The 24879-nt window shown below is 47.3% G+C and overlaps 1 protein-coding gene across 3 annotated transcripts; it reads right to left on the reverse strand.

Annotated features, from left to right (window-relative positions):
- Window positions 1–1452: 1452 nt before the first annotated feature.
- On the reverse strand, window positions 1453–24851 carry MRO (maestro). 3 transcript variants are annotated; one of them, XM_005896907.2, is made up of 8 exons: window positions 24730–24851; window positions 19571–19689; window positions 12096–12198; window positions 10705–10851; window positions 9448–9630; window positions 5113–5268; window positions 3185–3292; window positions 1453–2608 (listed from the first exon to the last, which is right to left on the reverse strand). In XM_005896907.2, exons 3-8 carry the CDS (start codon window positions 12192–12194, stop codon window positions 2555–2557), a joined length of 747 nt encoding a protein of 248 aa, XP_005896969.1. In that variant the 5' UTR covers window positions 12195–12198; window positions 19571–19689; window positions 24730–24851; the 3' UTR covers window positions 1453–2554. The 3 variants fall into 3 exon arrangements, with proteins under 3 accessions (XP_005896969.1, XP_005896968.1, XP_070217612.1); XM_005896906.3 differs by lacking the exon at window positions 1453–2608 and having other exon boundaries at window positions 2988–3292; XM_070361511.1 differs by lacking the exons at window positions 1453–2608; window positions 24730–24851 and adding an exon at window positions 19831–19976 and having other exon boundaries at window positions 2988–3292.
- Window positions 24852–24879: the final 28 nt, after the last annotated feature.

Genomic DNA, 24879 nt, shown 5'->3' on the forward strand with positions numbered 1-24879 from the left:
CTTCCTGACCCAGGGATCAAACTCATCTCACTTACATCTCCTGCATTGGTAGATGGGTTTTTTACCACCAGCGCCACCCGGGAAACCCCGCTCACTTGATTCCGTACTTGTAATTCTGCAGTTTGGGATGGTCTTGATGGAGACAGCTTATCTCTTTTCCATGTGGTGCTAGCTGGGGTAGCTTGATCGACAGGGTCTGGCTAGAACGGCCAACTTGTGTCCTACATCTGGGTCTCAGAACTCACCATGGGCTGGTGTGGCCTGCACCCTGAAGGCCTGTGAGCTTTGCAGTTGCCCAGCCTTGAGGCCAGAGACAGCAAAGAGCCGAGAGATGGCAATGGGACATTGATGGTTTCTTAGACAGGGGATCTGACACAAAGGCTCCTGGAGCAACAACTCACCATGTGCAGCAGAGGGCAGGTGGGCCATGCCAGCAGCCTCCTTCTCTACTCCAGGAAGGAGGAGGCTACCATTTACAGGGGGGAATTGATATCAGGTGGCCTCATCAGTTACCAGGGAATAATTAAGCCTTATAATTAAGAGAATTGTATAGTCATGTGAGTGAATCAGGGACTGGCCAAGCAGGACATACCCAGAGACCAAGAGAACAACCTTCTTGAGAGGGGGAACCCCATAATAGGGGTCCTCAGTTCTCCTCCACATGGCATCTCCGTGTAGTTACCTTGGTCTTCCTTCCAAAACGGAGACTTCAGCTGTTTTTCTTCCTTCCTGGTAGTCTGGCTGTTGATGCAGCAGCTGGCTCCACCCAGACTGCAAACCAGGAAGCTGCTGGGGCTCTTAAAGCATAGCTAGAACCGGCACGTGGCCCTGCCAGCGCGTGCTAGTGGTTACCGCAGGTCCCAACTGCTAAGTCACTTCCTGTCTTGACAGGAAGAAAGCAAGCCCACTCGTGCCTGGCTCCAGCCGCCCCTTCTGCCCCCTCCCACAGCCTGTCCCTCCCAGGACACATCGCACCCCCTTGTCTGTGTGATGTGGTCCTGTCTTTGGAGAGCTAGGACAGAAAACTGAGGCCCTGGTGCTCAGACTGGCATTACGATCCCCCTGCAGCATCTGTGGCCTTCTTGTGTTTTCCAGTTTCAAGGCTGGACATAGTTGGTCCAGGGATGACCCAAACGCCAAGATCAGCAGTAAATACCAGGATTTCCAGGAGAAGACTGAGAAGCCATCTGGCTGGAGGGAAGGTGGGAGGGACTGTGAGATTTTCCTTCTTGTAAGATTTATAAGACTTTTTGCTTTTTATAAATCTATAAGATTTTTATAAGAGGGACTGTGAAATTTAACTCATTATAAGATTAATGTGACCCCACTTATAACTAGGATTGATCACAAAAAAACTGACATAGTAGCCAAGAGATGATTAATAAAAATGTATACTCAGTACACATAAAAGCAAAAGTTAACTGAGTCAAACAGAAGAGCAGCAGTGGCAGTTTTTTTTAATTAGTTTTATTTTTTTACATTTCTAACCATCCATCAGTTATTCCATAACAAGGCAGTGTGCTGACTGAATGTAGGCTCCTGTAGTCAGGGTTTGAATTCCACTTCGATTAATTTCTGGGTAATCTTGGGCAAGTTAATTTCCCTGGGCCTTAGTTTTCTTGGGCTTCCCTGGTGGCTCAGATGGTAAAGAATCCGCCTGGAATGCGGGAGACCTGGGTTCGGTCCCCAGGTTGGGAAGATCTCCTAGAGAAGGGAACGGCTACCCACTCCAGTATTCTGGCCTGGAGAATTCCACGGACAGAGGAGCCTGGCGGGCTATAGTCCATGGGGTCACAAAGAGAGCGACTTTCACTTTAGTTTTCTTACCTATAAAATGAGGGTACTAATAGTACCTTTCTCACAGCTTGTTGTGAATATTAAATAATATTTGCAAAGTGCGTAGTACCCAGTGAACTGTAAACATGCTCAATACACATTATTCATTATTAGTATTCCACATATTACCATTACCTCGAGGTTTTTCAACACATGCTTCATCGATTTTTTTTCTCTTTATTAACTCTTGTTTGGAATGATCTTGGAGACACTGGCTGTTGACAATGATGAGCATCTAGAAACTGCCCTCCACACTAACTTCTTAGTACCTTGGCCAACTCTAAATAGGTCTCGCCAGAAAAAGGTATTAATAGCAAATGGCAAAGGATCAATAGCAGATTAAAAAAAAAAACAACAAAAACTTCAGGTAATATTCTCCTAAACCTTAAAAATTAAAAAGAAAGGTTGGTGACAGAGATATCCTTAAGAAGAAAAATGCTGAGAAAAAAGCACTGAATCCACATATACTTTAAATGTTTTAAAGAAAGGACGACCTTACCATCAAACTTGTGTGGAAGAAAATGAGATACGCTATTTAGAATTTACTTTCGATGTAACTATGCAATTCCACGGTCTTAAGTTTGCCATCAATTGCTCTCCCAACATCCCATTTTCTATTGCAATCACCAGAGGCAACGGAGCATCCGAAGGGTTAAAAGTGGGGGACTACCAGCCCCCAGCCATGCGCTCCGGGACCCACCTCCCTGCTGCTCTGTGTTTACAGGATTTTATTTGCATAGAAGAACTGCAGGAGCTCGGGATGGTAGTGGCTCTGAAAGAAATTGGCAAAGGGACACGTGAGGGACGGATCCAGTAAAGCTCCTCGACTCTAGAACCAGTAGATGGTCATCAAAGGCTGAGCTTGAGGATAAACAACTTTCAGGTTCTCAGAGGAGGAGGCATCATCACTGGCATTCACCCAGAGATCTAAGACAGGTGGTGCCAGTGGTAAAGAACCCGCCTGCTACTGCAGGAGACATAACGCAGGTTCCATCCCTGAGCCAGGAAGATCCCCTGGAGGAGGGCACGGCAACCCACTCCAGTATTCTTGCCTGGAGGATCCCCTTGGAGCCTGGTGGGCTACAGTCCATGGGGTCACAAGGGGTCGGACACAACTTAAGCGACCTAATACACACACACACGCAGAGATCTAAACAGGAACTGCCAATGTATTCTGTGCACAGTCCTCTGGGCGTTTTGCCATTTACATTGCGTTGTGGGTCAATTACAGTTGAAACATACAGTTGTTTTATGGGGGCAACTCCCTGGTGTGCCGACCACCTTCCGCCTTACACCGGCATCGACTGCGCAGGGACTGGAAGAACGTCTCCTGCCCTCGCTCACTCACCAGCTGCCGGCAGAGCTTAGGGTTCCTTTGATCCTCCTCATTCTGGAAGCTGTAGTCCTTGCTTTGTCTCAGATACGGAGAACAGGCTCGAAAAGTTGTTTTGCAGGCCTGAGAGAAATAATATTACCACCTAATGGTCACAAACGTGAGAGAGTTTTATAATTCCAAGCGAGGAGGAGGAATGCACCGATCTGTGGTCTAGGGACCACTGAGAGTGTGAACTTCACTTCCAGAAAGTTTGAAAATTTGAATCTTAAAGGATTTCTGCTTATGTTTTTTATTTTATTTTTTCAAACTTTAAGCTTTTTATTTTGTATTGGGGTATAACTGATGAACAATGTTGTGATAATTTCAGGTGAATGGAGAAGGGACTCAGCCATGCGTATACATGTATGCATTCTCCCCCAAATTCCTCCCACCCAGGATGGCACATAAAAACTTTGAGAGGATTTATGCTTATGCAATGACCATGTCTATAACTTGGGCCTGCAGGGGAGGGCAGAGCCTGGGTTTACCACAACACTTCCTGTCTCATCAAAAGTAGTGCTGGATTGCTATATTTAAATGGGTAACCTACAAGGACCTACTGTAGAGCACAGGGAACTCTGCTCCATGTTATGTGGCAGCCTGGATGGGAGGGGAGTTTGGAGGAGAAGGGATACGTGTATACATACGGCTGAGTCCCTTAGCTGTTCTCCTGAAACTATCACAACATTGTTAATCGGCGATACTCTAACACAAAATAAAAAGTTAAAAAAAAAACTATTTTAAAAAGTCATACTAGATTCCTAAATTCAATCTCAATCTCTCTCCCTCTCCCTCCCTCATGCACCACCTTAAAGAAGATCAGTGATTTAGTGGAACCCTTTGCTGGGCTTCCCTGATAGCTCAGTTGGTAGAGAATCCACCTGCAATACGGGCGACCTGGGCTCGATCCTGGGTTGGGAAGATCCCCTGGAGAAGGAATAGGCTACCCACTCCAGTATTCTGGCCTGGAGAATTCCATGGACTGTGTAGTCTATGGGGTCTGACAAAGAGTCAGACACGACTGAGCGACTTTCACTTGCTCCTGATGGTTTTGAAACTCTCACCTGCTCTAAAGCAGCCCTGAGGTCCACCCAATCCCATGAGGACACATTTTCTCCAAGAATGAAACAAAAGTTTCGTGGCTCAGACAGTAAAGAATCAGCCTGTAATGCAGGAGACTCGGGTTCAATCCCTGGGTCGGGAAGATCCCCTAGAGAAGGGAAAGGCAAGCCACTCCAATATTCTTGCCTGGAGAATCTCTTGGACAGAGGAACCTGGAGGGCTACAGTCCATGGGGTCACAAAGAGTCACATACAACTGAACGATTAACACACTTCTCATTGGAGGAAGAAATGGCAACCCACTCCAGTGTTCTTGCCTGAAGAATCCCAGGGACGGGGAATCTGGTGGGCTGCCGTCTATGGGGTCACACAGAGTCGGACACGACTGAAGCGACTTAGCAGCAGCAGCAGCAGCACTTTTCATAGGAAGCTAAGAAGCCAAATCTGAACCAGGTGGAAAATCTGAACCAAGTATGCTGACAAAAGCTAGCTGGGCATGAACGAATCTCCTCTGAGAGGAGCTGCTGCCCTAGAGAGTCAGCCAGCACCTCCCTGCCCCGTCTCCATTAACCTGACTGTATCTGGCATTGACAGGGGCCGGAACCAGGCAGGCAGGGCAGGAGCAGATGGAAAAGAACACCCCTGCTCAGAGAGGAATCAGGTAGACATCAGAGAGGCACTTTCTCCAGGACTCACACGGATGCTCCTCTGAGCTTCCATGATGGAACTGGCCGCAGTGGAGGGCTTGACATCCCGACTCAGCAGGGCTGCCTCCCCGCTCCCTCCGCAAACGGTGCTGTGGTTCCAGGTGTTTGGTTGCCAGGAGACGCTCAGACTTACCTTGGCCACCTGGGGATTCCTGTCCTGTAGGTGGGTCAGGAGGGAGTCCTGAGTCTGCTTCACCTGACGGGTGAAGAAGCTCCTCCACTTCCGTCCAGCAAGGTCAGCCAGTTGCCCAAACAAGACAAAGGCCGAGTATCTCAGGCTGTCATTCTCCTGTGGGTCCCCCGTGAACAGAACAACAAACCCCGGTCAGTACCACAAAGAGCTGCATCACGGGACAGCGCCCTGTTCCCTGCACGTTCCAGGTGAGCCCTGACCTCCCGTCTCAGCACTCGGCCAGCTGGGCTGGGGGATGGAGAGGAGACCCCCGAGTCTGCACTGAGGCCCTCCTCCAGCAGACACGGGCATCACTGTGGCTACTCCCAGCTCCCCAGATTTTTTCTTCATTATTCAACGTTGTGGAGATTGACGATGTTTACAGGGTTTGAAATTCAAAATAACCAAGTATTATGGGCTTCCCTGGTGGCTCAGATGGTAAAGAATCTGCCTGCAATGCAGGAGACCCAGGTTCGATCAATTCAAAATAAACCAAAAAGGTTTATAAAAAAAAAAAAAAAAAGAGTAAGTCTCCTTCCTACACTTCTCCACCTGCCACCAAAGTTCCCTCTCCACAAAGTCATATATTTTGTATGCAGCCCTTCGGAAAATTAAGAAGGAAAAAATAAAATATATATTATTATATAGCCCTTCCCACGTTTTTACACAAATGGACATGGACCATCCCACTGTTAGGCACCTTGGTTTTTCATCAGTCTCTCTGGGAGCTCTTTTCCATGTCAATCCAAACAGAGGTTTTTGGCGGGGCGGGGGGTGGGGGGTGGTGCTGTGTCATAGTTCATTTGACCCACTCCCTGTTAATATTCCCAGCATTTTTGCCAGGCCATCTCTATGTTGGTCTGAATTCTCCCACATGCAGCAGAAATCATTGATGAGGAACAGAGAACCAGAGTGGTAACCCAGTCTCCTGACTCATGGTGAAGGAATTTTTATATCAGTGTTTCCTGATCCTCACCAGCTCTAGGTGAACCAGAGGGAACCGGACTTGGACGGGCCTCCTCACACAGACGTTCAGCAAGACTGGACACCACTGATCTCTTGTGAAACAATTTTTAGCACGTGTAACACATACAGAAATTGCTTTAGTGTTGCACTTTCTCCACTGTTCTACCGGTGTGTGTGTGTTTAATTCGATTCAGCTGGCGCTCACGGAGTCCTGACTCCATCTGAAGCACTACCCTAATGCTGTGAGATGTACAGAGGTGTGTAAGGGGCTGTCTGTCCCCCTGGGAGTCTGACAGTCATCTGAAGGAAACATAGCACAGGCAGGCAGGGAAGAATGCTCTGACAGAGTTACAAACTGTCAGAAAGAGCTCCCCACAAGTATCCCCAGGTTTCACTTTGACAAGGGCTCTCTGATCAAAAATCAGTCTACCTAGCTTTAAAAAATGATTGCATGAGAAAATGGGTTACCTCTTTACTCATTAAAGCCAGACCTGGGGCAAGTTCCTTGACCCTCCCGGCCTCAGTTTCCTTAGTCACAAGATGGAGCTGATAAAAAGAGCTCACAGTCCATTAACCAAGAAACATGGGGCCAGAAACTTCTTGGAATTCCATTTTTCACCTCTCAGATTTGGTGTCCTTAAGCGTTTGTTTTATGCATTACATAACACTCCCACGGAAGGGTCTGCAGAGTACCCCCTAAGCAAATGCGCTTGGAAAGGGGACTGAGGAGTTTCCCCTGAGGCCCTCGAAGTCTTCGTCCTCCCCGGCTCCTCCTCCTCGAAGTCCTCGTCCTCCCCCAGCTACCCCTCCTCGAAGTCCTCGTCCTCCCCAGCTATTCCTCCTCGAAGTCCTCATCCTCCCCGGCTACTCCTCCTCGAAGTCCTCGTCCTCCCTGGTTCCTCCTCCTCCTCCTCAAAGTCTGCGTCCTCCCCAGCTCCTCCTCCTCAAAGGCCGCGTCTTCCCTGGCTACCCCTCCTCGAAGTCCTCGTCCTCCCCGGCTACTCCTCCTCGAAGTCCTCGCCCTCCCTGCTACCCCTCCTCGAAGTCCTCGTCCTCCCCGGCTACTCCTCCTCGAAGTCCTCGTCCTTTCCAGCTACTCCTCCTCGAAGTCGAAGTCCTCCCCGGCTACTCCTCATCGAAGTCGAAGTCCTCGTCTTCCCCAGCTACTCCTCCTGTGCCCCCCGCACACACGACCTTAATGCCTAACTGCTCCTCTCCTCTGGAGGAAATCCAGTTTGCCGGGACCGTGGTTGCTGATGTGCACAAAGAATCCTCCCTCTTTCAAGGCCCATCTTTGACCACCATGTACACACACATAGGGTTCCATCACCTAGGATTCCATCACCTGCCCGCCCCCTACCCCACCCCACCCAGGAGGATTCACTGTAATGGAGCCGTGAGTATATACACTCTGATGACGTTGACTCCCACATGTGTTAAATGACATTCCAGAGACTTGATAGATTAGGATTGATGCCCTGATCCCCAGTCCTATTTAAAAAATCCCTCCCTTTTTCCCTAAGAGTCCTTTCAGGACTCTCATGCCTGGAATTCTAGAACAAAGGCTTATGCTGCGCCCCACCCCCACCCCTCAAGGTCACATGGCAAACAAGCCCTGGCGATTAAGATGGCACCTCCAGAGAGACTTAGAGACACCTCCCTGGAGATACCTGCTTAATACTCCAGGGAGGTGGAGTGGAGACCTCCCTCCCCACCCCAGAGAGCCCTGGTTCACATCGAGCACAGGCCTCCCTGTGAAGGAGGGGAGGCAAATGTCCCAGCAGCTACTCATAAGCTTCAAGCTCCATACTTTGCGGGTTTCTCTTCCTCCGGTGGGGTGCAGGCACCCGGCTCTCACGGAGTTACTCCTGAGGAATCAGGTGTGAGGAACTCATGCAGGATGCTCTGTGAGTAAATGCAAAGTCTGCTCCCTGCTCTACAGGTCTTGCGTGTATGTGTGTATGTGTGTGTGTGTGTGAACTATGGTAAGCTAACTGATCAGCTGTGTGTGTGTGTGTGTGTGTGAACTACAGTAAGCTAACTGATCAGCTGTGTGTGTGTGTGTGTGAACTACGGTAAGCTAACTGATCAGCTGTGTGTGTGTGTGTGAACTACAGTAAGCTAACTGATCAGCTGTGTGTGTGTGTGTGAACTATGATAAGCTAACTGATCAGCTGTGTGTGTGTGTGTGTGTGTGTGTGAACTACAGTAAGCTAACCGATCAGCTGTGTGTGTGTGTGAACTACAGTAAGCTAACTGATCAGCTGTGTGTGTGTGTGTGTGTGTGTGTGTGTAACTATGGTAAGCTAACTGATCAGCTCCCGAGCCCTCACATTCTGTGTCCATGCAATTTTTGTTCAGCCTGCCTTGTCACCCAGCAGTTAAGAGGGCAGGCCCTGATTGTAAAGCAAGTATCCAATTAAAAATCAATTATAAAAATTAAAATAATAAAATAGATAAGCAACAAGGATATATTGTACCAAGAATTACAACCATTATCTTGTAACAACTTTTAATGGAGTATGAACTGTAAAAATACTGAATCACTGTGTACCTGAAACTAGTATTGTAAATCAACTATACCTCAATAAAAACAGAATTCAATTAAAAAAATTTTTTTTTTAAACAGGAAAAAAAAAAGTGCAGGCCCTGGGCAGAGGGCCTAGTTTCATACCCACTTTCTCACACCACGATCCCTGGGAAAGCTACCTAACCTTTCCAGGCCTTGGTTTCCTCCTCTATAAAGTGAAGATAACAGCGCCTGCCTCACCGGGTTATCATGAAGGTGAGACGATCCATGTAAACTGCCTGGAGACAGGCCTGCACACAGTAAGACCTCACTAAACATGGACTATGCTGATCATCACATTTGTAAGAAACCGTTGAACACACGTGGGCGTCATCATCGTTAAGTGTGTATATACGCATCGGTTCTACTATGATGAACACTCCTTGAGGGGTGGTGATGGAATCCTTAATATCTTTATATGTCTTCCATAACCCCCAGCACAGTACCAGTCTCTCAACAAGAAAGTTGAAAGTGAAAGCCACTCAGTCATGTCCGACTCTTTGCAATCCCACAGACTATACAGTCCATGGAATTCTCCAGGCCAGAATACTGGACTGAGTAGCCTTTCCCTTCTCCAGGGGATCTTCCCAACCCAGGAATCGAACCCAGGTCTCCTACATGGCAGGCGGATTCTTTACCAGCTGAGTCACAATTTCTTAATAACTAGCGAATAACAGAGGCCTTGTTTCCCGAGCAACGCGTCACCCAGGGCTCACATTTGACTTTAAGAACCTGGAATTTTCCCGCATCGTCTCACTTACGTCATCGAGCAGAGTTCGGGTCTGGAGGGTGATGTCTATGAAGAAGGAGCCCAGGGCTTTCCCCTGCATCTTGCCCAGGATGATGGTCAGGGTTTTCATGCTTTCATGGATGACTTCAGAACTCACCGGGTCATACAGACCATGCACCAGCAGGTCTAGGATAATCTTCTTATACTTTCTCACCTGTTAGCAAGGTTTGGAAAGTGTTAGCAGCACAGCAATCGCTCTGCAGGGGTTGGAAAGCAACTCCACTTCTAATCATCCAATAACCTGGGGCTTTGGACTAAGAGGTCGTGGCTTTCTTCAGCACAGGATGCAATATCTCTCGGCAAAACAACAAACACTTTCACTAATCTGACCCAAGAACCCAGCTCGGTCTTGGAAGCACGGAAAGAGCAGTCTGGAGCCTGGCCTGTGGGTGGGTGAGGCTGGGGAGGGCATGTTAAGGAGGGTGGTGGGCTGGGTGACCTAGGGACCTGTGGCCTATTGGGGATTTTGACAGGGGATGAGACGAAATGGTCACGGAAGTGGACAGATGCTGAAGGAAGAAGTGGGGAAAACATCTTTTCCTAAACAAACATAAATTCTTAGAAAAATTAAATTCTTCTACTAAACATAAATTCTTAGAAAAATTAAATTCACCAGAGGGTGATGTCCAGCCGTGTGTTAACCTTGCCTGCGGTTCCGTATCCCAAGGCTGATGATACTGAGCAATGATGACCCTGAGCTGACCCCAACGGAGTCACATGAGCCTCTGTGCAGTCTCCTGCCCTCGAGGGTGGAAGGAGCCAGTGACTTTGAGAGCTTCTGATCTCTCAAAGGTCACGGTGGTGATAGACGTCGTTCCCATGGTTCCCTTAGATCCCATGGCAGACAGGAGCGGGAGACACTCTCCTGCTGACGATGAAGAACTAAAGCTGCCGTGCTGTGTGAGGGCGGCCTCTGGGATCCCACGGCCAGTCGGCAAGAAAGGAGGGACGTTAGTTCTACAACCGGAAAGAACTGAATTCTTCCAACAGCTCCCAAAACTTGGAAGATGACCCTGAGCTTCAGAAAGGAATGCAGTCTGGCCCACACCTTGATGGCAGCCTTGCGGGCCCCTGGGCAGAGGACCCAGCTGAACTGTACCTGGACTCCTGGCCCAAGGAAACGGCGAGATACGAACGCCAGGCCATGGAGATCCTTTACACAGCGTGGACCCCCAGCCCTGGGGACTCCAGGCCACGAGGGCTGGCCAAGTGCCCCTGCCCTTCCTACCTTGTCCGGGGTCTCACAGGCCATGGTTCCCAGGCCTCTCATCACCATATGACGCTTTTTAACACTGGGGTCCCGGGCTGTCTCTGCCAAGATGAAAAACACATTCTTCAGAGGTTCCTGCTTCTGGAGCCTCAGATTCCAAGAGACCTAGGTGGTGGGTCAAAAATACATTGATTTGGGAGTGTTCAGAGTGACACCCTACCCATCACCAACCCTAATCCCTCCCTGTAAGAAAAACCTGTTTTGCTGCTCCATTTTACTCCTTTCTCCGCCTAAAGACACCTGGCTTTTACTGGGAATATATTGTTTAATCTACATATTGGAGAAAAGAATGGAGGAAGAGAAAAAGGGGTGGAGAAAAGTGATGCAGAGCTTATGTTGAGGTAGGTTTGGGGAGATTACAGAGAGGGGTGCCTGGGCAGCTGTGGATGTGACAGAGCTGAGACAATGGGGCTTTAGGAGCATTCATGAGATCTGAGAAGCCCAATCTCTTTAACAGGACAGGGGAAGCTGTGTTCCCCAAGTCCCAAAGAAGGGTTTCCTTGACCTTCTTCCTCCCACAGCTCTTCTTGTTTTTCTGCTCCACCTTGTAGCTAAACCTTGAAAAACGTGTCTATACTCACTTTCTTCAGCTGCTCCATTCTCTCTTGAACCTTCTCCCATCAGGCTGATGGCACCCATACCCCCTCCCCTACTCTCTGTCCCCAGTATGACTAAATCCCAGGGTCAATTCTCAGTGTTCATTTCACTCAACCTCTCAAGAGCCTTTGACACAATTAGCAAAGCACATCGACAAGCATTTTGGGGCACCTGAAAGATGTCCTACCCCAGAATGTGAGCATCTGAGCAAAGATTAGGAAAAGAAACGCATAAATAATGCATATTGGGAAGCACTGTGTGGCTGATGCATAAATCTGGACTTCAGGGTCTAAACTCTAACTGTAGGGCAAGAGATGGGATATTAGGGCTTTGAGCCCTGACACCAAGAAGGGCGTGTTGTCCTGGGCATCACAGGACATGGCAATGTGTTGGAGTCAGAACCAAGACAATGCAAGATTCAGGCAAGATCCAAATTATCCTTAGTAGAGGGTGTGGGGTGGGGCTGGAGACGAGACCCTCAGCCCTATTTGGAGTTTGTGTGATACCAAGGCTCATCAGTATTTCTGAATATTCATTGCAGTTCATTCTATATTATTAAGTTCGCAGCAAGCTAAATTCTTCCCAACTCATCTTCTTGTTATCCTATAAACATTTCACTCGTGTTAAGAGCTGCCATCAAACTTTTTTCAGAAGAGGCACCTCAGTAGAAGGAAGGGAAGGAACCCACAAGCACACGTATCACAAAGTGGCTACTGAGACAGCCCATTTGTTCATAGTAATTTGTCTCAGACCTTGGAAAAGAAAGACATCACTGATGTGCTTCTCTTCTTGGGCTGGGTGGCGGGGCTGGAAAGGGGCTGGCCCAGCATTCTTCTCGGTGTTTGGTCCATGGAACTGAAAAAAGAACAAATCATCATATGAGCCACAGACACTCAAAGCCCTGTGCCAGGTAGGGCTATAAAGAAGCAGCATCCCTGAGGTTTGTCCTGGGGAACCTGTCACCAAGGAGATGGACCAATCACATCAGAAGATAAAGAGCAACACCAGCATCACAAATCATCAGCGAAATATAGATCAAAACCACGGTGAGATACCACCTCTGGGAGTGTACCCTCGGTCAAAGCCCACAGTGGGTTAGGGCTTATTCCTTGAAGAACCAGGTGGTAAGCCAAGCTATTTGTTCTTTGTTTATATACAGCTTGCAATTTTACCACGTGTGTATATTATTTAAAATATATCGGGTTGGCCAAAAACCCGAACGTTTTGGCCAACCCAATACATTATAAATAAATACAGCTTGCAAAGTGATTCTGATCTGCAGCCTGGTTTGAGACCCACTGGAGTAAACCAGCGCTTCTCAGACGTGAGTTATCAGAGGAACTTTGTAAAATGCAGATTCGGACTCAGTGGGTCTGGGGTGGGGTTTCCTGCCTTTCTTATAAGCTCCCAGGTAACATCAAGGCTGCCAATCCTGAGTACCACGCTTTGAGAGCAAGGATGCAAAGTTGGAAGCTACAGGAGATAAGACTATGCACTGGAAGTGCTGGTAGAGATGCCCCACTGCGCACGAGAGAGCTTCAAAGGAGAAGCTGAAGCACACTGAACACATCGAGGATCCAGTGGGATTCCATGCAGTAAGTTACACGGGAGAGGTAATAACAATTAAAACAGGGAAGTGGTAGAAGATATGGCAACAGGAAGTAGTTAAAGGCCAGCCATGAAGGACTGACTAGAGAGTTTAGTTTTAATTGTAATATTAAATTAAATTTGATTAGCTTAATTATGTAATTAAATTTAATTTAGTTTTAATTTGTATATGAGTGAACCATTGATTTTTTTTTAGATGAAATCCATGTAACATACAATTAACTATTTTAATAACATTGTGCAACCACCACTTTTATCTGGTCCTAACCTAAAATGCTTTCATCAAAGAAAATCCCATACCCATTAAGAAATTACCATTCTGCCCTCCCCCACCAGTCCCTGGCAACCATTAATCAGATTACTGTCTCTACGAATTTACCTACTCTGGATATTTAATATAAATGGAGTCAAACAATATTAGGGCCTTTTGGGTCTGGCTTCTTTCTCTTGGCATGATGTTTCTGAGGTTTATCCATGTTGCACATACTCGTACTTTATTCCTGTTCATATCTAGGTAATATTTCATGGTATGGATAGGCCACACTTGCTTAGCCATTCATCTTTTGATGGACAGTGGGTTGTCTTCACCCTCCAGGTGCTTCGAATAGCGCCTCTGTGAACAATGGTGAACAAGTGTTTGAATATTTGCTTTAATTCTTTGGGTGTATACCTAGGAGTGGGATTGCTGAGTCATATAGTGATTCTAAATGGGCTTCCCTCATAGCTCAGTCGGTAAAGAATCTACCAGCAATGTGGGAGACCTGGGTTTGATTCCTGGGTCGGGGAGATCCCCCAGAGGAGGAAATGGGAACCCACTCCAGTATTCTTGCCTGGAGAATCCCATGGACAGCAGAGTCTGGCGGGCTACAGTCCATGGGGGTCACAAGAGTTGGACACGACTTAGCAACTAAACCATCACCATGGTGATTCTATGTTTAACTTTTTGAGGAACTGCCAAACTGTTTTCTGCAGTGGCTGTAATATGCAAGAGTTCCAATCTTCCCACATCACCAAAAGCTTAGTTTCCAGTTTTTAAAATTATTATTATTCATCCTAGTGGGTGTGAAGTGGTTTGCCCTTCTGGGTTTGATTAGCACTTTTTAAATGACTACTGGTATCTTTTAGTATGTTTATTTGTGGTTTGTACACCTTTTTCAGAGCCATGTCTATTAAAATCCTTTGCCTGTTTTTTAATTGAGTTGGTCTATCTTTTTGTTTATTAGTTGTAGAGTTCTTTACATATTCTGGATGTGTGTGTGTGTGTGTGTGTGTGCTTAGTGGCTCAGTCGTGTCTGACTCTTTGTGACCCCATGGACTGTAGCCCACCAGGTGCCTCTGTCCATGGGGATTCTCCTGGCAAGCATACTGGTGTGGGTTGCCTTGTCCTCCTCCAGGGGACCTTTGCAAACCCAGGATCAAACCCAGGTCTCCCACACTGCAGGCGGACTCTTTACCATCTGAGCCACCAGAGGAGCCCCTGGATACTAGACCCTTATCAAGGGCTTCCCAGATGGCGCTAGTGGTAAAGAATCTGCCTGCCAAAGCAGGAGACCTAAGAAACCTGAGTTCAATCCCTGGGTTGGGAAGATCCTCTAGTGGAGGGCATGGCAACCCCCTCCAGTATTCTTGCCTGGAGAATCCCATGGACAGAGAAGCCTGGTGGGCTACAGTCCATGGGGTCACAAAGAGTCAGACACGACTGAGCCAGGAAGCACACACACACACACACACATCCAGAATATGTAAAGAACTCTACAACTAATTCTCTGTCCATGGGGGTCACACACGACTGAAGCGACTTAGCCCAGCACAGACCCTTATTGGACATTTGATTCACAAATACTTTTTCCCACTCGGTACATTGTCTTTTTATTTTCTTGACAATGTTTTTTATGCACAGTCGTTTTTAGTTTTAACAAAGTCTATCCATTTTTGTTGTTGTCATTGTTGTTGAGGCTTTCAGTGTTATATCTAAGAATTCACTATCAAATCCAGTCACAAATATTTACCCCTATGTTTTCTAAGATTTTTATGGTTTTAACTCTTAGGCTGTTCATCCATTTTGAGTCAGTTTTTGTGTATAGTGTGCAGTAGGGGTTCAGCTTCGCCAAAACCATTAACCTTTGTTTTGGTTTTTAAAAAAAAATTTAGTAGAAGAAATGACAGGTATGTAGCTACAGTGGTTCTCAACCCTACTCATGTTGGAATCATCTAAGGAACTTTGAAATGTTTAACACCCTGTCTACACCCCAGACCAAGTCTACCATCATCTCTGGAGGTGGGCCTGGGAATCAGTATTTTAAAAAAACTCACCAAGTAATTCCAATATGCAGTTACTGAATAGACTAGTGACCAATCATCTTGTTTTGCCCTGGTGATACTGTGATTAATAAGAAGAAACATATATTTGGTCTTAGTCAGAAGACACTCAGGAGACCCATGAAAACACCTCTTCACCCTGTAACCCCTGTCTCTGTTGCTTCTTCATCCCTGGACAGCACACCTCCCCTCACCACTGCAATGAGGGACCCCCAAACCCCCCAGAACACTGCACTCCCACTAACTAGCAGGATTTTTTTTTTTACTGCAACGTGGCATGTGGGATCTTAGTTCCCCGAACAGGGATCAAACCCACACCCCTTGCATTGGAAGAGTGGAGTCTTAACCACTGGACCAGCAGGGAAGTCCCCTAGCAAGATGGTTTTTGTTGCTTGAATAAAGGCCTTCCCACACACTTCGCACTGAGCCAGTGGTTCTCACACCCAAGTGCACACCTGAATCACCTGGAGGATCTGTTAAAACACAGATTCCCAGAGCCCGTCTCCAGGGTTTCTGATTCTCTACACCTGAAGCAAGACCCATCGGTCTGCATTTGTAACAAGCTCTCAAGTGATGCTGGGATGCTCCCAGTCCAGGCATCACCATACTTTGAGATCCAGGGCCTTTTAAAAAAAGAAACCACAGTATTACTATGTCATCCCCTTCCAGAATGAAGGGATTTAAAAATTTACACTGAGGCAAAAACAAACAAACAAACAAAAAAACATGCTTGGTTGTTCCTTTCTGGGGAATTTCTGGACACAACTCTTTGTATCAAGGAACCTGCCACTCCTCAGGCTGAATGCTCTGGATCGGAGCTGACGGGCGCTGAGCTGCGGGTATGTAGAGCTTAGAAGAAGAAAGTTCCCTCAATGGTCACTCCCCAAGGAGGGCACAGGCCTCTGTAATAAACTGCTGGTGTCCCTGTTCTGCTGCATAAGAAAATCATGCCTGAAGCTTCTCCCCATCATGCCTGAAGGAAGGAAAGCCAACCCGCTTCCCTGGTCTTCACTCTGGCCTTTCTTGCAGGATTAGCACAGCACAGCTGAGGGCTTTAACCACCCAGGCCGCTTCCCCAGGCCTCAGGAGGGAAAGGCCTCACCTCTTTTTAAAATTTTTATTTATTTATTTATTTCTGGCTACTCTGGGTCTTTGTTGTTGCAGGCAGGTTTTCTCCAGTTGCAGCGAGCAGAGCCTGCTCTCCAGGTGCAGCTCAAGGGCCCTAGGGTGCATGGACTTCAGTAGTTTCGATTCCCGGGCTTTAGAGCACGGTGCACAAGCTCAACAGTTGTGGCACACAGGCTGAGTTGCCCCATGGCATGTGGGATCCTCCCGGACCAGGGATCGAACCCGTTTCCCCTCCACTGGCAGGCGGACTCTTAGCCACTGGACCACCAGGGAAGTCCCAGCCTTGTCCTTTCTTAAGAGCCACATCTAATGGAATTTAAGGCCATGGAAGGCTCTCAAGCAGAGCAAAGTACTTGAGGTTGAGCACCCTGCTTGGGGGATTCAGTTGTGTTTAGAAAAACACAGGGCCGCACAGTAGCTCACCAACGCCCACCTCCCCAGCACAAGAGAAAAACTGTGATCTCGTTTAGTCTCGAGGTATCAGGGCTCATCTCCATCTTTGGGGCAGGGAAAGCAAAGCATTTCTCACCGTGTTGGCTGGGCCTCCTATGTCAGAATGCCCCAGAGCGCTTGTTAGAAGTGCCAGGCCCGCTCCATAATTACGGGATCCGAGTCCCAGGGAGCGGAGGACCTGATGGCGTTTACAAGATGCCTGGTGACGGTCCACACAGCTGGCATAGAAGAACCTCTGGAATATTCAGGAGGAAATTTACCAACTCCAGAAGTGGCAAACTCCACTCACCTAAGGCTGCACATTGAATTTCTCTTTCAAAATAAAATTAAAATCAGGCCAACTGTACAGGCTATGACTTGGACATACCTCTTCGATACTCTTCTTAAATTAAAGGTTTGCTTTAAGAAATACAACAAATCTAAAAGTTACTTTGAGGCTGCTGGGCCCTTCACCTGAGTTTTGTCTCCCAAGCTTGTGGCCTCTCAAAGGCTTGCCTCCACCCACCTGCCTTGCTGCCTGCCTCCCTCCTCCTCTCCGAAAATTAAGTCCTTTCAACCCAAACCAATCAAACAAAAGGATCATCTCCACCTGCTGCAAGACAGGATCTCCAAGAGGAATGTTATAAACAAACTGTGAAGAAACAGAGTGTGTGGATTTGAAGGCTTAGGTGTTCATAACTCCACCCATAAGCCACTGGCCCCCAAACAGCTGTTCTTTGCCACGAGAATTGGGCTCTTCTGCTGGGTGACTTGGACTCCTGGTCTAGCATGACTGAGTCCGCTCAGTCCGGAGGACATCTGGACGCCTTGAGCCTAAGGCCAGGCTCTGCTTGGAGTTTTGTTCACCCCTGTGCACATTCTTCAACGAATTCTTCCCCCTCTGGAAAGTCCTTCCCTCTATGCTGATGACTTGCCCCCGATGGGGACAGTTTCACCATCACAGCGACCCTGAAGCTTGTCTTCATGGCCCCATTGTGTTCTTACCTGGTTTTCCTGAACAGACCTGGATTTGGGGTGACTTAGATGAGTTTTGCCCTTGAGGCTGACTCCCAAATGCCTTTGCAAATTTAATTCCTTCTGACTGAAAATGTTAGATTTATAATCAATAACCTTTTAACTCACTAAAACTGAAAGCTATATTATGAAGACCAAAATTCTTATCTGTTAAATGAGGGAAAGAAACTGTTAGGTTTGCAACAATCCTTCCAACACTGAAGTTATTAATGATAACAATAATTAGTAGCTACCACCACTGGACACTCATGTATGCTAGGCACTATACTTAGCACTTTGTATACACTGCAGGCGAGGCTGTTTATGACCTCTATGAACCAACCTGCCAGGTTAACCACATTCTGCAGGCCCTCTGTGAATGGTACCTACCAGTGCTTGTGGCCCATCGTACTCTCTGCTAACTTCTGCTGCGTTAGTCCTCATATGCTTACCAAGAATCAGTTTATAACAGCTGTACTTGTTACTGTAACCGTGAATTTTAACTATTATAGAAACTGATGAAATATGAGAAAGGGAGTTGTTTCTGTGAAAGCAAAATTGAATATTTTGGGAGGTTTCAACAATGGGGAAGCAGCTTAAAAAAATGCTGTCTAATTAAGATTTGTGTGGGTGGACAGAAGTTTGAAAACAGTGTTAATAATCTGGAATGATTTACTGGAATTGGGATGTTCGTACAGAAAGCGATTTTACCTGAGTCTTCTCAGATGTCTTTAAGTTCTCACTACACTGAAAGAAACCCAACCTAGACCTCACAGATGCAGTGTTATGCATGTGGCTCATGCAAAAAAAGCTCAACAAACACTCCCTGGAGGATTCTATGTTCAAAGAAAAGGCCATAGCCCCACATTAAAAACTGGGAAATCCTACCTTTTAAGGTAAATATTTGATGTGATGTTTTATATCAATAATTCACTCCTTCAACCATAAGCTCTCTAAAATCCATTCCCAATCTCTCAAATAAGTCTTTGTTTTATTTCATTTAACCTTTACAATAATCTTGACAGATAGGTTTACTTATGCCCACTTTAGAGGAGAAACTGAGGTTTAGAGTGGTATAAACAACCTATGTCGATGTGTGCAGGCTGAGTCACTTCAGTCGTGTCGGACTCTGCGACCCTATGGACTACAGCCCGCCAGGCTCCTCTGTTAGTGGGTTCTCCAGGAAAGGATACTGGAGTGGGTTGCTATTTCCTCCTCCAGAGGATCTTCCCCACCCAGGGATCGAACCCGCGTCTCCTGCACCTCCTGCATGGCAGGTGGATTCTTGACTCAAAGTAGATTCTCTACTCAAAGTAGAATAGCTACTAGCAGAGAGGAGTTTAAGATGCCAAAACTACACTTCCCATAACTGTGTCCTAAGCCTGTATCCAGCTCCTAGACGATGTCCTGAGTGCGGGCCAGGTGAGGACACACCACAGGGACACTTGAGTTTGAAGCATCAGTATCTTTTCAGCCCCACCCCCATCTAAAGCTCTTAACACAATGATCTTAATATAATCATCTATAATCTATTGGTCATAGATTGGCATAGTTTGTGAAAAGAAAAGAAAAAGTCATCAAATCGCCTACTACAGTTTTACAAAGGGAATATCAACTCTCTGATACGGTGACCCAAGTGACATTCCAGAAAGGTCTGGGGATGCAAGCAGACCGTGGCCTCTTCCAGCCGCAGCCCAGGTGGTCCCGGCCCGCAGCCGGCCCTTACCTGCGGTCACGTGGCGATGCGGCAGGTGCGGCCGGAGCCCGGGTCACCGCGCAGAGCTGCTGTTCCCGGGGTAGCCGCCAGATGGGATGACTCGGCTCAATTTTCCCAGCCCTGAATTCCTAACATAGGAGAAAGGAAACGAGAAGCAGGGTCTGTTCAGGATAACGGGTCAGCGCAGAGTGCTGGAAAGTGAGACTCATATGAGGAAAAACAAAACAAATCAAAGTTTAGATGGGATTGAAGTGGGGGAGGGGACCGACCTCTGATAACCACAACGTTGTCCTAGGTGGACACAAGCCCCCTTGTACCCTTTCCTTCCCCAGACCGGGATGAGGTGTTTTCCCACCTCTCTGTGCTGTGTTCGCCCCTTATTCGCCCCTCACTCCGAGTCCCACCCACAGTTTCTAAAGACAGGACTGCAATTCTGAGGCTCCTTCGCCTGCGCGGAGAGGGCCCTGCCCAGCCGCGATCCCGAGGGCGGTCACTAGATGGCGGCATCACTCAGTGGACCGGTTCCAGGGATCCCCCGCTCACGGCGGCCGCTGCGGCGCTTCCCTCCCTAATCCAGTTGGAGCAGTTTTGAATCTCAGGACGGGACACTGTGTTCCCGGCCAAGCGGCTTCATTGTGACTGACTGCTGCACCACCAGCCAGAGGGTTGACCGTTGATGCCCCTTCCTGCCCAGCAAACAGGTCCTGAAAGGACTGATTTGAACTTTCAATAATGTAAATGATTTATTGGGAAAACCAAGCCAAACAAAAAAGCCTGTGTATAAAAAATACTCGCGCAATTAAAGAGCCTCCCTTCCATCATTCTTTCTTCCCTGGACTCTCCACCCAAGTGCATAAATCTATTTGTTGATAATTATTTACTGTCTGGGTGTGTGTTGGGTAACTTGGGCAATGTGTGAGAAAAAGGAAAAAGTTCTAATTTTTTTTTTAAGTTCTAGGAGCTTATGGTTATGCTAATAGGTAATGTTTATTGAATATTTCTGAGTGCCAAACATTGGGGTAGATAGTGTGTAGACTATCTTGTTTGATTCTTAGGTTAGTACTCTTAATTATGATCCTCATTTTCATGGGGAAATTGAGGCACAGAGATGACCTTGCTCAAGGTCACATGGTTAATTAGTGGCAGAGTTATAATTCAACCACAGGTGGGCTCATGTCAGAGCTTAGCCGGTTAGCCACGATAACTGGGCAGTGGAAAAGTTTGGGAGATCTAACTGGGAGACAAGTGGACAAATATAAACTGAAGTAAATCAGAGTGGAAGTTTGGAAGACAAAGCAGAGGGAGAGAAAACAGATGCCTTGAAAAAATAAGAATGAGGCTAAAACAAAACCCTCTCTGGGCATACACGGGCACCCAGGTGACCTCTGAAAATGCAGTTTCAATGGGGAAAAGAAGCTAGACTACAGAGCTGGGGAACTATGTGGAGAGAGAGAATGAAGGCATCTTACTGCAAAAGGAAGGCAATAAAGAGACTAGAGGAGACAACAAGATCAAGAAAGGCACTCCGGTGTTGCTGTGTGATTTTAAAATAGAATACAGCTTGGAAGTGTTTCAAAACAGTTGCAAAGGAGACCTAAGAGGTGGGTAGTGCAAGCAGTGAATAGTGAGATAGGAGCAGCTGAAGGGAGGGAGCAAGGGGACAGGGGAGAGAGCTAGCTGTGCGGGGGAGGGAGAGAGGACCCCCCCCAGATCCCCACTCCTCATTTTTTTATCTGAAACTGGGAGACAACCGCAGAGATGGAGATACATCAATGTGAAAATGAGAAGAATGAGCAAGTTCAATTCATCCAAATCGGCCTCTCTCTTCTCAGGAACACCAGAGTTGGATTATCTGCCTAGAGTGGGAATAAGATTGGGGAGGTCATAGCCTTGTACTGAACTAATCTATGCAGTGTTTAGGATGACCAAAAAGCAGATAAAATTAAACCAGGCCACAGAAGCAGCTGAAGAAATAAAATCTATGCTGCAAGTGTCAGGATTCTCTGCCAAGTCTCACGGGTGATTCAGGACTGAAATATACCTGCCCCCCCCCACCCCCATGGACGGAAATACAACAGATAGACTATTAATAACCCCTCAGGTCTAAAGTTTCTTTGTATTCAGGTGTTGAGACATTTGGCAGAGAACTAATGTGCTCCTCATTTGCCAGACGGGAAAACAAAAGGGCAGACAAGTTTCCCTGTTTGGTTTCAAGTCACAGAGAAAATCTGGGCACAACCAGAATTGGTACTCAGGAGCCTTGCTGATCCAAATTCTGCTCTGTTCAACACTTCCCACAAAGAGCATGGACACAGCTAACGACCCCAGAGAGTCCCAGACACAGCACAAACCTGGGAAGCGTCCAGACCAGGACACAATGCCCAGGGAACAAAGGTTCACCTAACATGGCTTTGGGACACCGCACAGCTCTTCTGGGAATGAGAAGCCTCTTTGATAATTGATTGCAACAGATTGATGTACCTATGACACAATATCCTTCACATACTGTAATTATTTTATTGTTTAACAACTCTATGTTCACTCGCTCAATTAATATTTCCTTATTGTCGGAAGTTCAGGGGCTGATGCCTCTGGAAAAATCAAAGAGGGTAATTACTGAGTCTGCTGTTACTGATGAAAACGACAACAGGCAGAACTAAATTGGTCAGCAATTCACTGTCGACTTAGACTTGGCACATGAGGACAAATGCCTGGCAGTGATCAACACGGTTTCCTCTTTAGGGTCAGGATGTTCAGAAGACCCTCCTTCTGTACTTGTGTGTGGTCCCAGCAGGAAACTTGCCTAAAAGGGATGGCAAGTTTTGAGTTTCTTCCCTCTCGTCTTTTTTCCAGAAATACGTCCAGGTCAAGCCAAACTCTCCCTTCATTTTCACTTCTAAAAAGAAATCTAATCAGCTGCCTGCTGCTGCTGCTGCTGCTGCGTCACTTCAGTCGTTCTGACTCTGTGCGACCCCATAGACAGCAGCCCACCAGGCTCCTCTGTCCCTGGGATTCTCCAGGCAAGAACACTGGAGTGGGTTGCCATTTCCCTCTCCAATGCATGAAAGTGAAAAGTGAAAGTGAAGTCGCTCAGTCGTGCCCGACTCTTAGCGACCCCATGGACTAGAGCCTACCAGGCTCCTGCATCCATGGGATTCTCCAGGCAAGAGTACTGGAGTGGGGTGCCATTGCCTTCTCCGAATTAGCTGCCTGCTCAGCCACAAATTAGGAATGCCAGTTCCTCATTCATTCTTTCCTTGTTCTTCAGTTGCTTATGGAGCTCATAGTTTCAACAAGGCAGAGCGCTCCCAGGTGGCACTGTGCCCTCTGGAGAGCGCAGAGGGCAGAGGGAAGACATAGTCTTCTGTGTCTGTAGACACTGGTGAGGGCCCAGGACAGGAGGTGACAAAGAGCAGTTCCCTCAGGCTAGCCTTCGTGAAAGAATGCACCTCAGCACCTGGGCTTACCAGAAGCAGTTTAGCTGGGAGAGGCAGAGAAGAAAGGCTGAGGTGCTCAGGGTGCAGGGTCCCAGCTGGAGGACCCTGGATGAGTCAGGGAACCTTGTGCTCCCCAGATTCTTCCACAAGACCCCACAGCAGTGGAAGCCCAGAGCTGCCACCACAAGCAGGAATCCCTTGGGAAACTCTTCTCCACCATCACCCTCCACCATTTGCCTCCCATTGGCTTCCCTTGTGGCTCAGCTGGTAAAGAATCCGCCCACAATGTGGGAGACCTGGGTTTGATCCCTGGGTTGGGAAGATCCCCTGGAGAAGGGAAAGGCTACCCAATCCAGTATACTGGCCTGGAGAATTCCATGGACTGTGGAGTCCATGGGGTCACAAAGTGTTGGACACAACTGAGTGATTTTCACTCTTCACTTTCTGCTACATATCTGGTTTATTTTAATATAAAAGCAACAGTCTTTTTGTTTCAAATCTTTGAATACAATAGACAGCACAAGGAGAAACACAGGGTTTATCCCTCTTCAGATACCCTCAGGCACAGAGGGTAGAACACAGGGAGGCAGGAGCCTACCTACGAAGTCTCTCCAGTTCTACCAACTATGAGCAAGAAGCTGCTCTCAGCCGTTTCCTTGTCCAGCCCACCATCTGGCTGCCCTGCGGTCTGTTTTCCTGACTATATCACTTGACAGTCATTGTCAGTACTGAAAGCAAGAATATGTTCCAACTTTTCTGTTAAGTAGCCTGAGATGATCTCAGAAAACAGTTTGCTACTCAACCCAGAAAACCCACTAAGTCATGTAAATCGAGAGGTTCAAATCTTCATGTTCACTGCCCGGACCATTGAAGTGTGTGTATCTGAAAAGCCGGCAAGTCTCTGAAAGATGTCACTTTGCAGAAGCAACGTGTGCCCCTCCGTCGTCCCAGTGGCTGAACGCCCAGGCCGAGAGGGCTGGCACAGGGTTGGTGAACCCTAAAGAGTGCTGCGCGTTTGCCGCAAATGCTTTAACGTGCTGAGAGTGATCCTGAACTAATCTGATGTCACTTCTCACTGGGCATTGAGCTCATCCAGGTGAGCAAAGCCCCAGGGTGTGCCTCTGGGTTTACAGAACTCATGGTTGGATTAACCCCCACGAACTCCTGCCACTGTCCAGTGAGCCTTACTGAAAAAGGGCAGATGGCTGCACAGAGGAAAACGATGCCCCAGAAGAAACTGAAGAAGCAAAACCTTGTGTTGCAGGAATAAATTCAGCATAAAGTAAGTGCAAATAAAAGTAAAAAAGAGAAGAAGTTCAAGCTTTTGTTTGTTTGTTTGTTTGTTTATGACCCCATGGACAGTCTCCTGTGTCTATGCATGGGATTTCCCAGGCAAGAATACTGGAGCGGGTTGCCATTTCCTTCTTCAGGGGATCCTCCAGACCCAGCTATTGAACCTGAGTCTTCTGCATTAGCAGGCTGATTCTTCTTCTTTTTTCTTTTTTAAGAAGTTCGAGTTGAAACATCTTTCCTATCTGAGACATTAATTACCCACACCATCACCAGTACCCCCACAGCATCACCAGAACCCCTTACTTGCAAAAATAATTGTAAAAATATGTAAACATTTCCGAGCCCAACTGGTTCAATCTATAGCAATCGATGAACTGTGTTGAGCAACAGTGTTGAATAGAATCGGTTGAATCCAGAAAATACTCCGTGCTGTCTTACCTGAGCTGGGTGATGAGGCCTCCTCCTCGGAACTCATCCTGGTGAAAGACGAAGTGATTACTCCCAGGAACATCGCAGTCCTTTAAGCAAGCTCGGGGCTGGCCGTCAGTTGCGTTCTTGTCCTTGAAGATGAAACATAGGGCAGATTGG

The sequence above is a fragment of the Bos mutus genome, chromosome 24, assembly GCF_027580195.1.
Source record: "Bos mutus isolate GX-2022 chromosome 24, NWIPB_WYAK_1.1, whole genome shotgun sequence".
NCBI classification, from domain to species: Eukaryota; Metazoa; Chordata; class Mammalia; order Artiodactyla; family Bovidae; genus Bos; species Bos mutus.